The 21,589-nt window shown below is 37.0% G+C and overlaps 1 protein-coding gene across 2 annotated transcripts in view; it reads right to left on the reverse strand.

The window, feature by feature from the left end:
* fbxo11b (F-box protein 11b) overlaps positions 1–21,589 on the reverse strand; it is a 94,523-nt gene that overhangs the window by 24,192 nt on the left and 48,742 nt on the right. For both annotated transcript variants that reach the window (XM_052010768.1, XM_052010769.1), the window contains 9 exons: positions 17,231–17,312; positions 12,902–13,046; positions 9,365–9,494; positions 8,410–8,493; positions 8,197–8,329; positions 7,122–7,228; positions 6,910–7,021; positions 4,594–4,700; positions 4,371–4,508 (listed from right to left, as the gene is read on the reverse strand). In XM_052010768.1, the coding sequence (XP_051866728.1) occupies positions 4,371–4,508; positions 4,594–4,700; positions 6,910–7,021; positions 7,122–7,228; positions 8,197–8,329; positions 8,410–8,493; positions 9,365–9,494; positions 12,902–13,046; positions 17,231–17,312 (1,038 nt within the window). The remainder of the gene's footprint in view (positions 1–4,370; positions 4,509–4,593; positions 4,701–6,909; positions 7,022–7,121; positions 7,229–8,196; positions 8,330–8,409; positions 8,494–9,364; positions 9,495–12,901; positions 13,047–17,230; positions 17,313–21,589) is intronic.

Raw genomic sequence — 21,589 nt, forward strand, 5'->3', positions numbered from 1 at the left:
TACCCCGAGCAAAATCCTGTATGGCTACTGTCCCCAAGAGAGTCTAATTCCATTTTTAACACCCAGAAACTCTCATCACTTTTAATTTTGATTGCTACAATGCCACCTTCAAATACACAATATGCACAAACACAGAAACAGTTCACTTGAACCACTGATCCATGCCAGCCCTCTACAAGCCTGCTCCCATTCATTTCAAACAAATTCCAACTTCATCTAGGATTTCATATTAGCCTATCACGTACTATAACATCTCCATTCCCCAATGTACTGACCCAAAATTTCTAGTTCTCAGTTGTCATCTAAGAATCCCATGAAGTCTTTAGACATACTTAATTGCTACCATCCATGTCCTAACTTGCATCAGCAAATCCTCCAAACTTACAACTGCATTTCATCTCAAACCATTTCACTTTTATATTTACATTTCCTTACTAAATCCCACTACCTTGCTAAACCCAAAAACTTCAAAAAAAATCCTTTAAGTGCACCTTGAGACTTCCTAAGTCACTTTTCCTAACTATTCTTTGATGTTTGACTTGCTCTTCTGGCACTGAGTCATGTTCTATGTCAAGAACATTCAAAGTGACAGTTAACCGATGCCAAGCAGCACAGGGATCCTCAGCCTATCTGTATTTCTTCCAGTTGCAAACTAAATCAGTCTTTAAGTCCTCTTACCTGTACTGCAGTTGCTGTACCAGACTGTTTAAATCTGGGGGAATAAAAAGTACAAAAAAGTTTTAAAAAAAGGTGCATGCACAGTTTTTTTAAAAACTTTTTTTCCATACTTTTCATTTATCCAGATTTAGTTATTTTTCCTAGGAACTATGGTTCCCATAAATCTGTTTCAATTTTGGTGGAGAGAGAGAGAAACTGAAGTGACAATAAGACTGACAGCTATTGTTTCTTTTCTCTCACTTGGGGAACTGGCATAAACAGCAAATAACTGTTTTCAAAAGCAACCAGTGCACTACACATTCATTAGGAAAAAAAAACAAATACAACAACATTTTTTATTTAAGCTGCTTCATGGACAAGACCATTTGGTGAAGCCTTTAAGTCAATAAAGTAGACACAGCTTCTTGGCTAACAGTGCTATCAACTAGTGTTAGTTCAGTTTCCAAAACACTGAAAAATAACAAGCGAACCAAGCTTGGATGTCTGTGTTTTTATAATATGGTATGATGACACTAGTTTCTTAAAAAATGTGTAACTTGGGCCCTGCACTTGTACACTGGAGTAAAAATCTCAAACAAGCAAAAGATGCATTTTCAAAACATTTTCAGTGGAAAGCTATTGCAAAATCTATAAAGCCAAGGATGTTGTCAAAATATGCTTTAAGCAGGAAGAAAAAACAAAATCAGAATAAATTTAAATTTAGCTGACATTAAATGTGTTAAATTAGTGTGCCTATTGTTTATATTGCCAAAAACTGAATTCTGGCAAAATTTAACATTTTTCTGCAAACTACTTAACTTACACAAAATCACAGCATTGCTCTAATTTAACACTAGCAAAGTAAATTTGCTTAGCAGAAGTTCAAAGAAAAAAAAACTATAGACAAAAGTGCATTTTTTGGTCACCACGTTTGAAAACTATGTAATTTGACAGTGTTTTGAAAAAGATGAACATTGTCAAAATAACCAGAGCATGTTACAATCAGCCCCTGTATAACACTTTTTCTTTCAATGAGCAGATCACAATCAATGCAAAATGTATTTCATGAATGCTGTTTCATCATAAAGTCTTTTGCAAATCATCTGAATAGTGAAGAAAATTGTTGTACCTTGAGATTTTGAACCACAAGAGTCAAAACCCATGAAAATATAGATCCTTAGCAAATTAATAAAGTAATGACACTGTACGACCATAAGATATAGGAGCAGAATTAGGCCATTCGACCCATCAAGTCTGCTCCACCATTCAATCACAGCTCATCTTTTATCTCAAGCCCATTCACCCGCCTTCTCTCCATAACCCTTAACTCCCTTACCAATCAAGAACCTATCAATCTCTGCCTTAAATACACCCAAGGACTTGCTCCACAGCCCTCCGTGGTAATAAATTCCACAGATTCAACCCCACTGGCTAAAGAAATTCCTCATCTCAGTTCCAATGGAATGTCCCTTTATTCTGGCCGTGCCCTCAGATCCATCGGACGCGGCAGCAAAACAGCACATGTTGAGGAAAAAGATGCACTTTTCTATATTCCTTCTATTATCTGGATACAAGGATGTGAAAGCAGCAAGCATAACCATAGCTGTGGCTGACAGACCTACATAGTGATTCAGTTAATGACTTGTTACAAAATTTTGCACTTTTGCCTCAAGTCACTAAAGCCATGCAAGACAATCACTTGATACAATCAAACTGAACAGCCAACATTAATGGGTCAACTTCTTAATGCAGATGATAAAATCTGACTAATGTCTTCTGATTCATGCAAACCGAAAAAAACTGGAAAATTATGAGCAATGTGATGAAAAATATCAGTTTGCTGGAACTAGTGTTTTTCTTTCATACTGGATGCATCCAGTGTACCTTGGCAAATGCACTTTAATATAAATTTTGCAAATAAAAAGTTTCAGGTAAAATTATTTCCCTGTTACAACTTTTCATTCATATATAACAGTAGATAACACAATCATAGATCATAATTTAAAGTTTGATTCAGGAACACACTATGCTCAAGAGCTGCATTTTGTCAAGTATTTTATTAATGACAAACATGATTACTGTGAATCAAGAGACCAGCGAACCTGAACAAGAATACTATATAAGTATATACCAAACCATTGCAATGGAAGCAAGACTATAGCAGAAAGATGAATTCTTGAGGTAGGTCCATACCAATCTACCCGATCAGCAGATTAAAAAAATTGGTCATGATTCTAAGAGTAGAAAAGATTATGGCAAATGTTGAATGACAACAGATCTTAAAAGACATATTTGGAGATCTTGAAGAACTATACAAGACATGTTCTATAGGTCAGGTCTTGCACGGCTCCAGGAATAACCGAAGAGTAATATCCTATGCATCTTGGTCAATAACACTTATTTCTGGAAAATTATTTTATGCATCTAAAACATTGTTATGAGCCACAAGCGTAGATGATTCCAAAGAAAAAGTAAAAACAGATTTTGCAAAGTGTGAGAGCATCAATACCACTGGTTAAACAGAAATTTACAATTAAGTCGGGGATTCTGAAAGAATTGATGTCAAAGCTCTTCCAGTGAGTATATATGGAATAACATGCTATGTTGGCGGCGGAAGCGTGGCGACACTTGCGGGCTGCCCCCCCAAAATCACTACGCAAAAGATGTATTTCACTGTGTTTCGATGTACATGTGACTAATAAAGATCTTATCTTAATCAATACAATTTAGGCTTAAAGGAAACTGTAAACTGAGTTAAGTTCTCTGAAATCAACATCTAGCTTTTGACAGAAGAACCACAGAGTAATACAGCACAGAAACTGGCAAAACCACCCAACCATTACACTAATCCCATTTCTTTTTCCCCAACATTCCCATCAACTCCACAAGTACTCTACCAATTCACCTATACACCAGGAACAATATACAGTGGCTAATTAACCTATAAATCCACACGTCTCTGGGGGCTGTTGGAGAAACCCACTCAGTCACAGGAAGAATGTGCGGATTCTACATAGACAGCACTTGAAGTCAGGATCGAACATGGGTCACTGGAGCCAGAAGGCAGCTCAACCAGCTCCACCATTGTACTGCCCCTCAAAGAGAGCACAGGAAAGAAATACATGCCCTTACATCACTTGCTATAAAAAGTTCACATGGGACATCTGTATTGAAAAATGCCAAAATCATCTTGTTAAGCAAACACAAGACTAACAGAATAAAAGCAATCTAGACAAAACTTCATTCAACAAAATCTACTTAATTTTGTTTTAACAAGATCATGGCAGTAAACAGCTTCATTTCTCTGAAGATAAAATAATTGGCATCTAATATCTTGATTTCTATCCCCATTGACAAATGTCAGTAACAATTGTTTTAAGTAAAGAAATCACAACATCTAAAAATGGTGTACCAGAAATTTCTCTCAGAGCTGGTACATCTTGGATGCAGAAGCATAAGAATTTGCAAGTTTGTGAAGTGTCAGTTTACCATTTCTAGTTGGTATTTATGAAATTGCTTTCCAAAAATAGGCACATCACCATTAGGAAACCTAATTGACTACGGTCAACATTGATAGAACATGAGAGCAAATTCTTCCAGTCCAAATTCTGATGAATTGCTACATCCCAGCCCAAACACTCACTCTGTTGATTAATTCAATAATTATCCCATTCATCAGCTATCAAATTCTTATTGAAAGTAGTAAGAGTTACCATGCCATGATCAAATGTGAAGACCCCAACATCACGCCCATGGTGAATTTGATTTCTCCTGATGATAGGATTTCCATGGTTTTTTACCCAGATTCCAGCAAGAGCATTGTTTGAAATTTCATTGTCCTCATAAATTCCCTATGAAATAAAAAGATTATACTAAGCTATGGGCAGAAAACAAAACTGTTTAATAAAAAGTCACCTTCATTATGCACTACCATACCTGTGCATGATCTGTTATATATAACCCAACGTTTTCACAATCACTAATGTTGCAGTGCTTGATAGTTGGAGATGCTCCCTGGCCACTGACACACACAGCAGAGCCAACTGCAACAAACAATAGTAAATCAATTTTTATCATTTCAACAAGAAAGAATTTCTGGGAGTGTAAACTAACTTGAGGCACACTATAAAATTCAAAGTTAATGTACATTATTATTGGATTTGTAAAAAAAAAAGGAAGAATCAAATATTTTATAACAATTAACTTGCATTTGTATTTCTTTAACATAGCAAAACATCCAAAGATGATTCAAAGAAACTTGATACAGAAGGAGATATTAAATAAGGAGCTATCAGATGGGATAACTAAAGGCTAGGATAAAGTAGTGGGTTAAAATGATCAAAAGGGAGTGGGACATAAATCCTAAGGATGGGTCTATGCTAGTTTAGGCATGGCTCCAAATGGGCATGGGTGGGGGAAAGGGGAGTTGAAGGATTGAAAACTTTTCTTTAGAGGCAGAGATAAGGCTGGTGGGGTGGGGATGAGTGGAGGTGGTGGTGGGAAGTACAGGAAGAGCAAGCTCGTAAAGGGATTTAAACTGCAGAACAAGAATTTTTAAAATGAGGCAGTGGGGACCAAACAAGTTAGCAGGAAAAAGGAAAGCTGAAATGAGATGGCAGGAAAGAGGCAATAAGCAAGCAGGATGGATAATGCAGGTTTAAATTCACGGAAGGAGTGGGATAATAGTCAAGAGGGCACTGATAAATGAACATGTGCAGGTGATGGCTTCAGTGGGATCTGGGGAAGGGCCAAGTGATGTTGCAGGAGTGGGACCGGCCCCTGGGATGGAAAATGATCAGTTTTTTTTTTAAAACAACTTCATTGTTACAAATATCCAGTTATCAACTTTAAAGTGAGGAACCAGAAGATTTTTTTTTAAAAAAGTCAGATGAAGCTAACAGATCTTGAAGGAATAACCACATAGCTAAAGCACATCAATAAAACAACAGCTGCAATAATACCCATAAGGTACTAGAAAGTTATGGACTGGTAAAACAACCTAGAGCTCCAATTTGCTTTCTTGCCCCACCATCTTCCATCTGCACACATGTACATCCCCCATCCAGTCATGATCAAGAGTGTTATGGGGGGGGAAAGAGGGTGGACATGGCAGAAAAAAAATGAGCAAGAGGGTAAAGTAGATATACAAAAGCAATGTTCTAGAATGAATTCATGAATACAAGTCTTTGTGCCACTTTCACCACCATTTTTTTTTTAAAACAGCTGGTGTTTTAATGCACCTTCAGGAAAATGGATCATGACCAAGAAAGACAAAGACAAGGGAAAACCAAAGTAGGTGGGTGAGGGGTGGAGGAGAGAAGGCAGGCTGAGGGAATTATTTTGTTTCATTACTGCTCCATTTTTTGGAGGATATTTAGTGGAACAGCAGACAAGTTTAGAAAACTTTTAGTTTTGCCAATGCTCAGTCATAAATGCCAACATTAAAAATTGAGAAAGAATCCCTGCAAATTTCTATTCATCTAAGGTGCACAGAAAGAGGACAAGACACAAAAGAGAACGGTGGATTACAATGGGGATGATAAAGAAGCCTATATTTCTCCCTACTTACCCCAAGAATATGAAACTAGCAAGCCATACTATTTAAAATAAAAAATGACTATACAGGAAACACTCAGCAGGTCAGAAAGCATCTGTGGAAAGAGAAATAGTTAATGTTTCAAGTCCTCTATCAGAACTGGGAAAGAGTGAAAACATATGAGTTTTATTAGCAGAGAAGGTGGGAAAGGAATGGAGACTATTTACCTGAATGGAATGAAAATCAAACAAAAAAAAGCACCAGGTGTTGATGAATGGAATCAGGAACAAAGAGGGAAAAGACAAAAGCAGAGTGGACAGAAATAAGAAGAAACTACTGATGGGCAAACAGACATATACATGCCTTTGACCTGAAACCTTAACTGTTGTTTCTCTTTCCATTGCTTGACCTGCTGAGTGTTTCCAACATTTTATTTTTATTTCAGATTTCCAACATCTAGTTTCATTAATTTTCACATATTCATATCCACTGACATACTAGGTGTTAACACCACACAATACAAAGTAAAAATTAAATCCAATGTCTCAGTTTGCTTATTTTACACAAAGATGTTCTATACACAATACTGTATAAATGCCATTGATTCCAAGTCCAAAACTAGCTTCTTACAAATACTAAGTACATAAAATGCTTGTGGTAAAACAACTCAACACGTCTTCAAATAACGCAACACGCAAAAAAAAAGTGATACTGACCTGTGCAAGTACTGCGAATGATGCAGTGATCTATTATTGGACTGCAATTCACTGTGATCTCCAAACAGTGGTGTGCATTATGGTGCTGTGCTGATTTATCATCAGGATTAAACTAGAATGAAAAAGTGCACATTTAAATATTTTGCCTATACGAAAGTCAGCTAGGTCCTATTATCAAATTACTTCAGATCCATTAATTTCATAGAACTTACCCTAATTGTCATATATCCAACATAGGCATCCTCAGAACCTTCCATAAATACAAAGGTGGAATCCCTAGTGTTTTCAATGATGACCTTATCAGCAACTTTGCCTGGTGCTGAAAGTGCATCAAACAAACCACGTTAGCACAATACTCTCCTCATAAATCACTATATCTTTTAAGTGTAGTGTATCCCATGTTATGGAAGGGTTGCATTCCTAGAAAACTGTCCGTAATGTGATTTTCCATAATGCAAACTGTTTCTTGCCCCTTTTGAATCCCATTTTATAGTGGGAATGTGTTTCTATGGGAAAGTTTTCTCTCAACAGTGATGCCCCTGTAGATATGCGGTCCATTGGCAAGGAAATTCTGATTGCATTGTAAGTAGAAGGAAAAGGATTGTTGTTTTAATCAACAGGAAACTGATGTTATACTGTTTGATAAAGTATTGTTGCACAAGTATTAATAGAAGACATTGCCTTGTCAGTTTCTAAAACAAATCTCTTAAGTGGCCTCCCACTGTGAACCAGCAGCCTGCAATCATTGTCCTTAGTAAATTAGTTCAGTTCTCTGCATATATTTTGTGTTTATTTTTCACATAAATTCCATAAGAGCAAATTTTTATTCCCTGTCTCAAATTTTTTTAAATAGTGATTTGTGAATTACTGAAGGATGAATTTCCAATACGGTAGTTCGGGTAACCTGGGGGTATCTTGTGCATAGCATTTAGATTTATTTAGCCAACATTTATTCACAACATGCGCTTCTAAATTTACTTAAAATATTAAAAAAAAGGATCTTGGCTGTACATTTTAGGCCTCAAATATTCTTACTAAATTGAATAAGCCTTTTGTTCCTCTGCTCCAGTCTTCCAGCTTCTTTCTCCCTTCCAGGCCAAGAGGCACTAAATACCTTGGTTAACACTGAAAATCGATTAGGAATTCAGTCGTATTCCACTTTAAACATGGAACCATGTAACAGGGAGGGGAAACTCAGCCTAACTTGGATTTAATGATCTGCACCATCATGTTGCCAAAAACACAATTACTATATTTGACGCCATTTCTCTGCTTTGCCACATTTACCTGCACCAATCATAGTTATAGGGGATTCGATATAGATCCACTCATCAGTGTATGTACCGGAGTGTACAAAGATAAGGCCATCAAAGTGAGCTTCCTGAACACCTCCCAAGGCATCTTCAATTGTATCATAATACTATAAGGAAAATAAACACAATTTAGCTCAAATATTACATGTTTTTGTTGTGAAAATTCCTAGAAAGAGACAATTCTTACCAACATATTTTCTCTTCCTTTATACCTTGCAGGGCTACTGTAAAAGTGTTCTGCAAATCCAGGCTTTACATGAGCTCCTTTGTACTAAAATGCAAAGTGAAAAACCAGCAAAACGTTAATGTATGACAGAATTTCAGTTAAAAGTTTGAACACTGCTCAAAACAAATACTTCCTATAACTGCACTGGTAATCATCTTCTTGTCATAAGAAAACAAACCAATACACAACTGAAGGTGCTTTACATTCTTTAGCAAAAACCTCTCTGTTAACAGTGTGTGTCAGGGATTTGTTACAAATTTCCTTCTGTCCTCATGAATGATGAATAACATCCCCCCATATCTGTATGGGTACCAGAGTGCTCTAGCAGATTAAAAATGAAAGATCAAATAACAGAGCTGGACCAATAAAGCAAATGACAGACTCATCCTAATGTAGATAAATTATGACTATAAAATATGTTAACAAAAGTGGCAGACATACAGTCATCAAACTCATATCAATAAAGCCAAAATATTTTAGTGGAGATCAAATAAAAACAGAAAACACTAGAAATATTCAGCAAGTCAAAGCAATACACAATATTTAAGTTATAGTCAATAGTTAAAAAAGTGCACTTATTTTCTTGCATGCTTACTCTTTCACCTTACTGTAGTAGACTCGCATCTACATTGGAGAAGGGAGTTGGTCTATATTTACCTAGTGAACATTTTTTTATTAACTGAAAGAAATATCTAATCTTGCCCAAATTCAAGCAGTTCTCCCCTCACAAAACCACCCAAAGCACAAACAACATTCGGGACCTATGATTATTCAGAAATGTCAACTTGGAGCCAACACAGTTCAGCTCTTAATTCACCTTAGCCCCCTAAAAAGGAAACAAGTTTCATCTGTCAATTAAAAAGAATTCTCACATTTCAAAAAAAAAGATTCAGAAAGGAAATAATAAATGTCTTACCAACTGCTGAAAGCTCTCTTTCCATGGATTTGGATGTTCACATTCTTCAGGATTAATTTGATAAAATTTGCCTGGCTCTGGATGCATCATTGGCCGGGTGTACTCAAACACCTCCATATATAATCGTTTCCTGGAAACACATATTCTATACTTTACACTTTATGTATGACAACATTGGAAATGTAAAAAGTATCACAAAGCATAGCCAGGGAATGGAACAAACACTGAATTTCCAGCAAACTGGATGATATTCCAACTACTTTCAGACTCAAAGTGTCACTACCAAAGGATGTACATCATACAGTGAAGTACTTATGCCATAATGCAAAATGAGTCTAGGTACATTTCTATCTAACATGCATACCACAATTTTCTACTTTTTTTTTAAGCAAAACAACTCAATTTAAATGGTACATGTAGACTTTAGAGTAAAATGTATGATGAGTGGTTTGACAGTTCAACAGATATTGCTCTTAAATGACACTCCAAGCAAAACAAAATGTGTATAGTTAAATATGCTCAGATATTAAAACTTCACCACTGAGCTGAGGTTTCCATTACAAATAAGGAATAAAAAGAGACCAACCAGCAAAAAAAAATCGACAGCATTGAAATCAAAATACTTAGCATCCTAACCTTCTCCGCTGACCAGACAGATGAGTGAAAGGCTCTGGGTGAAAAGCTATTATCTTCCAAATTCAACATCCCCTACCACATATGTATATCCACTTCTCTCCCCTGAGAAATCTCAGCACCTATAGCCCACGCACAAGTAGAAATCTTCAACCCTGCCACCCCCAAATATAATGAATACCCTTTGATCATCCCCATCCTCCATTTGCAAGCCAAAGATCTACCAGCATTAACCACTGAGAAGTGCTAAAGCATCATGGTTCAATTACTGTAAAACAACCCTAAGACCGGAGTCCAAATCCTACCCCAACAACTAGGGAATTTAAATTGGTTAATTAATTAAATAAATCTAGAATCACAGCCTAATGTCAATAACGATATACAATTTTGACCCACATTTTGTTTTGCATAGTTTTGTCCCCCCACTAAATAGAAAACATTTGTTCACTAATGTTTCTAAAGATATTGGTTCTTACCCAGTTTGGCCTACAATTGATTTTAAGATAAGTTCTTTATTAGTTACACGTACATCGAAACACACAGTGAAATGCATCTTCGTGTGGAATGTTCTGGGGGCAGCCCACAGGTGTCGCCACGCTTCCAGCGCCAACATAGCATGCCCACAACTTCCTAACCCATACGTCTTTGGAAGGTGGGAGGAAACTGGAGCACCCAGAGGAAACCCATGCAGTCAAGAGGAGAACGTACAAACTCCTTACAGGCAGCAGTCAGAATTGAACCCGGGTCGCTGGCGCTGTAATAGCGTTACGCTAACCACTACACTACCGTGCCTGCCCATAGCAATGTGGCTGATTCTTTACTACCCTCCATTATGGCCTACCAAGTCAATCAGCAACTGTTTAATACTAAATTCAGGATCTTTGAAACTCAACAGAACACTAGATAACACACGGGCTGTTAAAGAAAGCAAAAGAGGAAATGCCAAATACTGTTTATTTTGTAATCCACTTTCAATTCAGCTTGCTGCAGACTGGGGACAATTAGCAATGGCAGCTTTGGTTAAAAAGCGAGAAAGATTACATCAAGTAAACTTAGGCAATCCCAACACCGAAGGGGTGCAGATTATTGGATTAAAAAAAAAGAGACACAGTATTGTTAGCAATTTAAAAATATACAAATTTATCAAATTCAATCATTGCATATTTTATTGAAGCCTTGTCTGACCAAATATTTTAAGGTAAAAGGAAGGGTTGAATCGTGGCACATTTAAAGCCGCCTACGTGGATTTTTGCATGACCTCTTCAGAACAAGTCACTTCATTTCCACCGTACCCAACTGAGCTGTAACCTTGCTAAAGTCTTTCCAAATTGTTGAGCGAAAATTTAGCACACTACTTTCCAATAACAATAAAAAATAAAGTTATTTATTCCAATAACAATAAAAAAAACTTCCCTGCCTCAGGCTGCAAACACATGCTGTCTCTTCCCAAACACAAAAAGCTTATTCACCCCCATATCCCATCCTCTGATGAAAAACAATACAACTGGGGCAAGCACAAATTCTACCTTTCTGTTAAATGCTGAAATTGTTGAATTGCCAAAGGTTGCCAACTGCTATCCCAGCTCCTAAATATTCAGACCTATTCCTGCCTGTAAATAGTGCAGCACCCTCCCTCCCTAACCCCCCCATCTTCCATGTAAACAATAAATTGTTTCTCCTTACCACAATTATCTCTTCTCCCAGTGCACATTTTCTCCAATTTGCATACTAGATTGTACACCTTACACAGCATTTGAAAATTCTCAACCACAACCGTGTTAGTCGTGAATCCCATATCAACAATATCAACAAGACTTAATTTCAGATCAATCACAAATCAAATCACAAAATCTCAAAATAACTGTGTTACTCCAATTTTTTTAAAAGTTCTGGCAAAATTTCACTGATCAAATGATGTACCAGACATTAATAACTTTACAATATATTTAAGCTTGTGAAGAAGGTTTCTCAAAGTGATAAAGCTAGTACCCGAATCCAAAAAAGTTGAACTGCAGAAATTGCAATTGGCCATTTATTTCTCAAACATACTTTACTGTGAATAAAATCAAAGTTAATTTTATCCATTGCACTTCGTAAGCAAACATTTGCGAAGAGCTCATGGGTAGAGGAGCAGAAAATAGGTTTTAAAAGGCTGGACCCAAAACAGGAGAACATTTGGACAATTTTTGCTGGTGGTTGCAATCACTTGCTTTATCTCTAAACCAGTTGGAATGTCAAGGGATTTAAAACCACCCAAGGCTAATTCACCACAAATGCCTCATCCATCCAATTCAAGGGTGTGGAGAGTTAGTGAGACTGACCCACTGCATCAAACTAGTTTAGTATTGTGTGCGGGGACCACTGATACCAACAAAGCATAGCTGGAGTGGTCGGCCCAGCAAGGTTTGAGCCAATACTGGGGCTGCCTAGTATCACTTTTAGTTCTCAAACAATTGCAAATATATTGATTAAAGGAGGATACAAAATAATTTAATTCTGAATGAGAAGAGTGAAGAAAGACAATCAATCAAATGGTGCAACTGTAAAAACTTGCAAACTCATATGGTATTCCTTAATATATCCTTCTAATAGGAACTTCAAAGTTCTATATACAACTGGGGACACCAGCTTAGAGGAAAAACCACATCAGAGTTCATCTCTAGTGATCAAGACACTCACCTTCACTACTTCCAAGAAATATACTAGACATCAAATGCTATTTCCCACTCTGGGTCAACAAGGTTCAATAAAAAAAAATCAAAAATAGATGAACCATTTCATTAAACAAAATTCTGATTTCTATTGCTGCTAAAAACAAAGATCTAGTTGGACTTTGGAGATGAATACACAAGATACTCTAAAACAAATCTTAGAGTTGTAGCAGACAAATCAAGATCTACTTACCACAAAATTGGATCATTAGCTAGTTCACTAAAGCGTTTACACACACAAGCTGCTCTACAAAGGTCCTGTTCAAGAAGGTATGAAAAGATCTTCATAACCACCTCATCTGGTAATTTTACTTGAAGATATTGTTCTGCTGGCGATGCTATTAAAAGATGAAATGCAGAACAGAAAACATAATTGTACACATTTACTTGGAAAATGGCTGATTTATATATTCAAGGGATCCATATTCCCATTGTTTAACAACTTCCTAATCTTCATTTTCTATTTATCTGCAAGGATGACCAAGCCCATAAATTTTGCCTGTAGGATTCACTTAGTTTATGGCAGGTACTTGAGATATTAATTGAAAAGACATCTCTGAATTCAAAATATAAAACTTTATATCACAGATTATTCATATAGAGCAGATATTCGATGAAAACACTAACAAAGCCGGGTTAAACACATACCTTCCTATTTCTCTAACATTTTTTGAATATTTTTCAACTCTATGGTGAGTTATCAAGTGAGTGCATGTTTTTTTAAAAAAGTACATTTTAATTTAAATGCATAGTATTTTTACAGGGAAAATACTACTTTCTGTATGATTCTATAGTTCTACCTAATGAAAGGACTGATTTCTCTCCAACAGTTTCTTTCAAGTTTAGTCAGTAGTATATGAACAGGAGCCCAGACGAAATCAGAATCGTCATTGTGTAGTTAATTGCCTATCCACAAGTAGACGTGACTTTACCACATTAATCCAAAATCAAGAATCCAGAATTCATTTTATTGCTGTCAAGGCAGAGAATTAGTACCCGAATCCTCAAAATGTGGTACATTTCCATCTGGGAGCACTTTAATTTGACATTTCACAGAAACAAGGGCAAGTTAAGATTCGGGCTTATTTTTGACCATTATTCTGGAGGTCTGGCACAGCATTTTTGAAAAGTGCGATTTAAATAGAACTGCATAAAAAAATTGGCAAAGATGAAATACAGACAATAGTGGTTCCGCAACATTTTCAAAAACAGTTTTCATAAATTGTTGTACTTCACAGATTTCTAAACTACCCCCTTGCCCTCAATTCAAAAGGGGAATTGAAGGTGTGAGAGAGAAAACAAGCTGCGGGGAAGGGAAATAAGGGGTGGGAGAATGTGGCATTGCTTCTTGGAAGACTGCATGAGCCCAATAGGTTGAATGGCAGGCTCCTGTGTCATTACAAGAACTCTTACAAATGGATCACTTGTTTTGTCAAAGACACATTTAATATACCTGTCAAGTGTGACCATACATGATCCACTCAATCCTTACAAGTTCAGTTAAAAGGTATGCTGTCAGGATGCTAAGATTCGAAGAAAAACCCCAATGTCGCAGAAGTAACTTAAAGAAACCATCAATTTCATTATTGAGTCCCCTCACCCAGGTAAGCTGTGACACGGGGAGGGGGGGGGAGGTAAACGAAGCTTTGATACAACAAAAAAAAATTTCAACAAATTAAGACCACAGGAAAATACATGGATCAGTTACTTCTTTTTGTTTCTGGAGAAACACAAATAGATTTAAAAACTTGATCTCAATGCTCTGTGTAACCTATTTCACAACTGATAATCTTTCCAATGACAAAATAAATAAAATTTAACAACTCCTCTTAAAAATAAAAAATACAGTAGAAATTTAAAAACTGAAGTCATAAAGGAGCACCAGGGATTAAGAAACTTGAAACCAGATAATTCCAGCTGAATAAGAAAAACAAAAATTCAGATGAAGGAGGAGAATTTGCTATGGAACGCTCAGAAATGAACATTAAGAGCAGACTAAAAGTGATGTGAAATCCATCCACTAAGTAATAGGTTTAATGAAATAATTGCAGTCATAGAAACCAAGGTAGAGGTTATAAAAGCTAATAGGTTATCACTGGTTTAAGATAAATATAGCCATCAGATGTCCAAGATAAAGAATGAACAGTTAGAGATGGAAACCAGAATAATTGGGAACAGTGTTGCCGTAACAAAGGAACAATCACCAAAAGAGGTTGTTGTAATGGGGACACTAGATGGATTAAGCTTGACAAAAGATAATTCAGCAGAATACTTAAAACTAATCTACAGATAGAGATGGACCCAGCAACAACAGATCATATCAGGTAGATCAGGAAATGAAGCAATACAGAATGTTACGGACTCAGTAAAAGTCCCTTTAAGATAGAGAGTGTGTATGTGTGTGTGGGGCGTGCTTACGTCAACAGAAGATAAAGGACGTAATGACGTTGTTGAAGAAGTTAGAAGAAGAAGGAGAGAGAGAGAAAGGAGAGAGACACCAGCCTGCTTGTTTTCTCTATCGATGGATGAGAAACAATAACTGTGTTTGCCACTGAAATCCATGTATGGAAGTTGGAAGTAATCCGGTGGAGTTCACTTTGTTGCTGACCTGTAGAAGGAAACAGGTATTTGTGTGTGGACGACCACGGTTCGGATGCTTTTCGGGGTGAGGAAGTCACTACCGAGTAAACACTGAAGTGTCGTTTGGGTTCCATCGTGGAACATTTGGATTTCGTATGTACTCTCTCTATGTTTTTCTACATCTACATCTTATCTTCAGACAACGGTGGTTGTTGAAGAAGCCCTTGCTCATGTTTCACCTTATGGCTTGCGGAACTGAACTTTAAGAACCATTCCGGAACTGGGAGTTTGGGACTTTGTCACACACACACACGACGAGTTTAGTTTTGGGGTTAACGTTCGAGGTTTAACATTTTTGAATTCTAACATACTAACATTTTTACTTTTATTTTACGTATTATCATAAGTAGTGATTAATAAAATAGTTTTTAACATTGAATCATGCTCAGTGTGTTTCTTTTGTTGCTGGTTTGTGACAAGAAGAGCAGGCCAGAGATAAAACCTGAGAAGTAACTGGACAAGTTTATATGGACATAAATAGTACAAAATAAAATGTACATTTCCAAAGCAAATAACTGTTAAAGCTGGAGTGTAGAGTCAACACTACATAAAACCTCAGTTAAACCACACTTGAGAACTGTACAATTCTAGCACCCAAAAAGATACTGAAAGAAGATTTACAAGGATATGAGAGTTTTCGAATGAAACAAATAGTAAGCAGGCTCAATATCTGTTTTCCAGAGAAAAAAACAAAACCAGATGAAGATCTTAAAATTATGCAGTAACAATACTTCTATTGTTAATGGGTCCAGACAAAGACGACATACAATATACATACAGGATAATCACAAACAGAAAAACAATTCTAAATGGATTTCTTTACACCAAGTAGGACAATGGATCCAAAGTAGGAATGGATAGAGTTGGAGGAGGCCTGCGCAGTATACAAACATCACAGAAATGGTATGGTTTATTTAAAACTTGCTGTTGAAACTCAAGCTAAAGATAAAAATAATGAGGTCGGAAATAACTTTGCCACTGAGAAGAACTGCAATTTATGAATAGAAAATTGTAGAGGCCAGTCCATTTTAACTTCTCTTCCTTCCTGCAATATTTGGGAATTATAAAAGAACTGTGGAATACTGAACAAAGCCTTAGTTTTAAACCATATTTTACATGTACAATGTAAAATTAATATAGGAGAAATTAATAAAGAAGCATTTTGCATTAATGCATTGTCTGCAGCATTACCTGATACAAATAAGATGTCCCATTTTTCTGACAGGATCTGTAGTAGTTGTCCAACAGTCATGGACTGCCTGACCCACTGAGTTCCTCTATTAGGTTGTTTTTTTTATGCTCCAGATTACAGCGTCTTCACTCTCTACTATCTCCAAGAGTCAATGGTGTTGGGCTAACTAGCTGACTAAAGATTTGATTACTGCATCTGTTTTAGGTAAATCCACCATTAATCCATCCTTATTCAGCCAGGTTTGGAAAACCAATTCATGACCCAAATGATTTGGGAGCACTTCAAAATTTATGCAACAGTGGACAATTGAGGTAGAAGCCTCTCCTTCCAAATTCTGTCTCCAGAATCTAAAATGAATTACCACTGCAGCATTTTCTTCACCAACTGGGTTCAATGCCCAGTGTCAATCAAATCAATCAACCAGATTGAGTTCACATTTCATACAACTCTGAATCATCTTCTGTTGTTTAGTTATGCCTCCTCCCCTCTTTTTGATACTTACAAAGTAGAAAAAAATTAAAGCAAATCATCAGTTCCCTGGTCACTTAAAAATTCACTCCAAGGGAAAAAGATTTTAAAAAATTGAAAAGATGAAAAGATTAAAAGATTAAAGAAAGTACATTTTTGAACTATGCTGCCATATCAGAAAGTAGATATTTATACTATTTTTTAGGTTGTGAATTTACTTACCTGGAAGATCCTGTAACTTTCCTGACACCCTTGCCCGCTTTGCTCTATGACCAAAATTATCTGAGGTTGAAGTGGAAGCACCCTATGAGACAGGAAAAAATGCAAACAAAATAACTTTTCCAATTCAAAAAAAAATTACAACTGCAATCATACAAGGAGACCATTTTAAAAAATAAATACATATTCCAATCCTCTAAGTATAGAATATCATTATACAGGTAACCAGTTCCTAAGTTTCCATGCCTCACAACTTATAGACAGACAATCATGTGCTCCTGTTTTAAACTTTCAATTTTTTTGATGTCTGAGTTTTCTTGGTTGGTAGAGAAAGAATGCGGAGACCAACTCTACTCAATCTGTAAATTCAATTGCTAATTCCTTGTGGTAGCCTGTGGAGTAATATCATCCTTATCCTTTTTGTTCACTTTGCTATTTCTGTTAGGATTTGCTTAAGAAGTGTATTTTCAAAAAAAATAACATCCTGACAGGAGAAATGTGAATAATGCCCAATAGCAGGCACGGTAGTGTAGCAGTTAGTGTAACGCTTTACAGCGCCAGTGACCCGGGTTCAATTCCGGCCACTGTCTACAAGGAGTTTGTACATTCTCCCCATGTCTGCCTGGGTTTCCTCCAGGTGCCCCAGTTTCCTCCCACATTTCAAAGATGTACAGGTTAGGAGCTGTGGGCATGCTATGTCGGCACCGGAAGTGTGACGACACTTGCAGGCTGCCCCCCACAACACTCTATGCAAAAGATGCATTTCATTGTGTGTTTCATTGTACATGTGACTAATAAAGATATCTTATCTTAGTTTGGTCAACATTTCTTAAAGGGGAAAGAGAGGCAGAAGGATTCAGAGAAGTACTTCCACTGCTAGAGTCTTGCCATCTGAAGTCTCTGCTACCAATTGGTGAGGCAATTAAATTCAGGCAGTACGATTACTGACACACTTACACAAGGATACAATCGCCCACATGCAGGACAAAGAATGGATATTTGCTTAATCAGCTTAGATGAGGAAAAGATAGTTGACAATGTTTTACACATATATGGACTGCATCTGAAAAATGAAACAATTTAACAGTCGCTTATGTTGGTAAACATTTATGTAAATTGATCCTACTGCAGGCTGTTAATTGGAATAGAGCTTTAAGTACAATGCGCATCATCTGTAACTTGGTTTAAAATTGAAAACTTATTTGCAGAATGAAACTCAAAAAATGTGCATCAGTACAGTCAAACCTGTTTAATGAAAATGTATTAACTGAACATGGAGAAAGCAAAACAATTTCATCAATGTGTGGCAGTTGTACATCAATCTAATGACATTTGACTCTATGCCAGCCCTCAGGTTCATAATTACATTCTTACGGTTAAATTTTATACAAGTCCGCTAAAATGTTTGGGTTTCATTTCCACATTATAACAGCAACTAATCCATCTCAGCCTTACAACTTGAGTTGTGCTTCCCCAGGTCTTGCATCTCGATTATTCCTAAATTTAACCTTCTTTTCCATAAAATATATTTTATCAACATTTATAAATATATAATGGTGCATTTAAAGTCATGTTCCCAACTCTTCATAATCATGATCAGCCTTGCTCACTAACAGGTTCTCCTTTTGGCTACTGCTGGGAGCAATGGTCCCTTGATGACGTGCAGCTCGAGACAGGAGGGTGGCACCAGCAGAGGCTTGATTGTGCAGGAAGGGAGGAAGAACGACAGGGAATTCATTTATTAGGGGGACATGGAGGATTGCCCACTGCTATAGATGTGACTACAGGATGATAATGTTTTCTCCCTGGAATCAGGGTCAAAGATGCCACTGAACGGCTGAAGAACAACCTAAGAGAGGATGAAGTTGTGGGCCACATCAATACAATAATGTTGGTACAAAAAGGGATGAAATCTTGTTCACATATTTTAGGGAGCGAGGAAAGAGATTAAAAAGCAGAACTTCAAACGTTATCTCCTTCTGAGACAAATAGGGCAATAGAGCAAATAAACATGGAAGATGTTGCACATTGAAGGTCTTTAGATTTCTGGAGTGGGAGCTGTGCCAATCAATCAGGTTAAACCTCAGCAGGACTGGGACTAAATATCCTCACGAGGGGTCAATAACTAGATGTCACAAGTATAAAGGGAATGAGAATTAAGAGTGACATGAAGAAGCAGCTTTATTTTTCAAACTGCTTGTAGTTGGAATCTGAAATGCACTGCCTGCAGAGGTGGCGAAGGCAGGGCCCATTTTGGCCTTTAAGAGGGAATTGCATAAACAGATGGTAAAGAAATATTTGCAAGGTCACAGAAGAAGGGGTGGGGGGGGATACAACTCAGGTGACATGCTCTGGTAGAGAACAAGTACAGCTAAGATGGGCCAAATGGCCTCCTACCAAAATGAAGCCATTTGATTCAAGCTCAGGTGATATTTGAAATTTAGGAAGGACAGGGAAGGGGGGAAAAAGGAATAAAGGATGAGATTAGTACAGTGGTAAGAAACAATCTTGGTGCAGCACATGATGATGTTGAATCAGAAACCATAAAAGGGCAGAAAATGTTGGTAGAAGTCAGAGGCCACTAAATATGACTTTATATTGCACACAGCACAAATCAAGAAATTAGAGGAGCACATAACAGGGATAATTCAGTAATCATGAGGAGCTTTAATCCACATATAGATTAAACAAGTCAAACTGGTAGTAATAAGGAGAAGACGAATTAAAGGTATTTATACGAGATGGATTTCCAGAGCACAGCGAAAAGTACCATTGTAGATCTTTTATGCAATGAGAAATTGATAATTTTGTTGTGAAGGACCTTTAGGGAATATGACAGAATTTTACATCAAGTCTGAAAGCGAAGTAGCTCAGTCTGAAACTCAATCTAAAGAAAGGAAACTATGAAGGTCTGATGGAGAGTTGGCTGTGGTTGATTGGGAAAATATATTGAAACGGTATGACATAGGACATGTTATAACATTGAAAAGAGATAACAGAATTTTTTGTTGCCAATTAGGCATTAAGACACAAAAGCCCAAAAGGTAAAAGTGGTCATCTAGGGCAGACAGGTAAAAACAGAAGATAGCATTAAACCAGAGGAAGACACTTATAAAGTTGCAAGATACAGCAGTAGACCCAAGGATTGGGAGCAGTTTAGAACTCAGCTAAGAAGGAGCAAGAAATTGATAAAGAAAGGTAAAATAGAATATGAGCACAAACTAGCAAGCAGCTTCAAAAGACTGCAAGAGCTCTCTTTGTATATAAAAAGGAAGAGACTAGCAGGGGTAAACACAAGTCCTACAAAGGTAGAGACGGGAGAATTTATTGTGGGGAATAAAGAAACGGTAGAGGATTTAAACAATTACTTTGTGCCTCTCTTCACAGAAAAAGATAAAATCCCTGCCAGAAATGCCAGAAAACCAAGGGTCTTGTGAGAATAAGGAATTGAATGAAATGAGTATTAGCCAAAAAACTGTACATGGGAAGGTGATGATAAATCCCAAGGAATCTAATAGTTTACATCTTAAGAGTCTCAAAAAAGGTGGCCCTGGAAATAGCAAACAGATGTCTGGTTATCTTCCAAAGTTCTATAGATTCTCAAATTTCTCCTATGGATCAGAGAATTCCAAACATGACCCCATTATTTAAGAAAGGAGGAAGAGAAAAAACGGGGAACTACCGACCTGCTTGATTGATATCAGCAGTAGATAAAATGCCAGAATCTGTAATGAAGGACGTAATAGCAGAATACCTTGGGGGAGAAAAATAAGAGGATTGAGCAGAGTCAGCATGGATTGATGATAGGAAAATCCTGTCTAACTAATCTTCTAGAGCTCACTGAAAATATGTCTAGTAGAATAGATAAAATAGATAAGGGTGGGGGGTGGGGGGGGAAGAAAACCCATGGATGTGGCACAATTTGAAAAGTAAGCTTTCAATAAATTCCCACACAGGAGGTTGGTCAACAAGGTGAGAGCAGGCAGAATTGGAGGTAATAAAGTCAAAGCAGATGGAATCCGAGGCAATATACTGACATGGAAATGAGAATTGGTTATTAAACAGAAACCAAAATGTGAATAAATGGATCCTACTTGGGTTGGAAGGCTGTGACAACTGGGGAGCTGCAGTAACCACTGCTTGCGCCTCAGCTATTCACAATTCATAACTATTTGGCTGAGGAAATCAGATGTCATACTTACAAGTTTGCTGATGACACAAAATTATTGGGATTGTGAGTAGAAAGGAAGATGTAAAGTCGGGGATATGAATAAGTGAATTGGCAAGAACAAGGCACATGCTATATAATTCAGAAAAAAACGTGAAGTTTTCCACCTTGCTGCACAAAACAGGAAAGCAGGG

The sequence above is a fragment of the Pristis pectinata genome, chromosome 3 (genome assembly GCF_009764475.1).
Source record: "Pristis pectinata isolate sPriPec2 chromosome 3, sPriPec2.1.pri, whole genome shotgun sequence".
NCBI lineage: Eukaryota > Metazoa > Chordata > Chondrichthyes > Rhinopristiformes > Pristidae > Pristis > Pristis pectinata.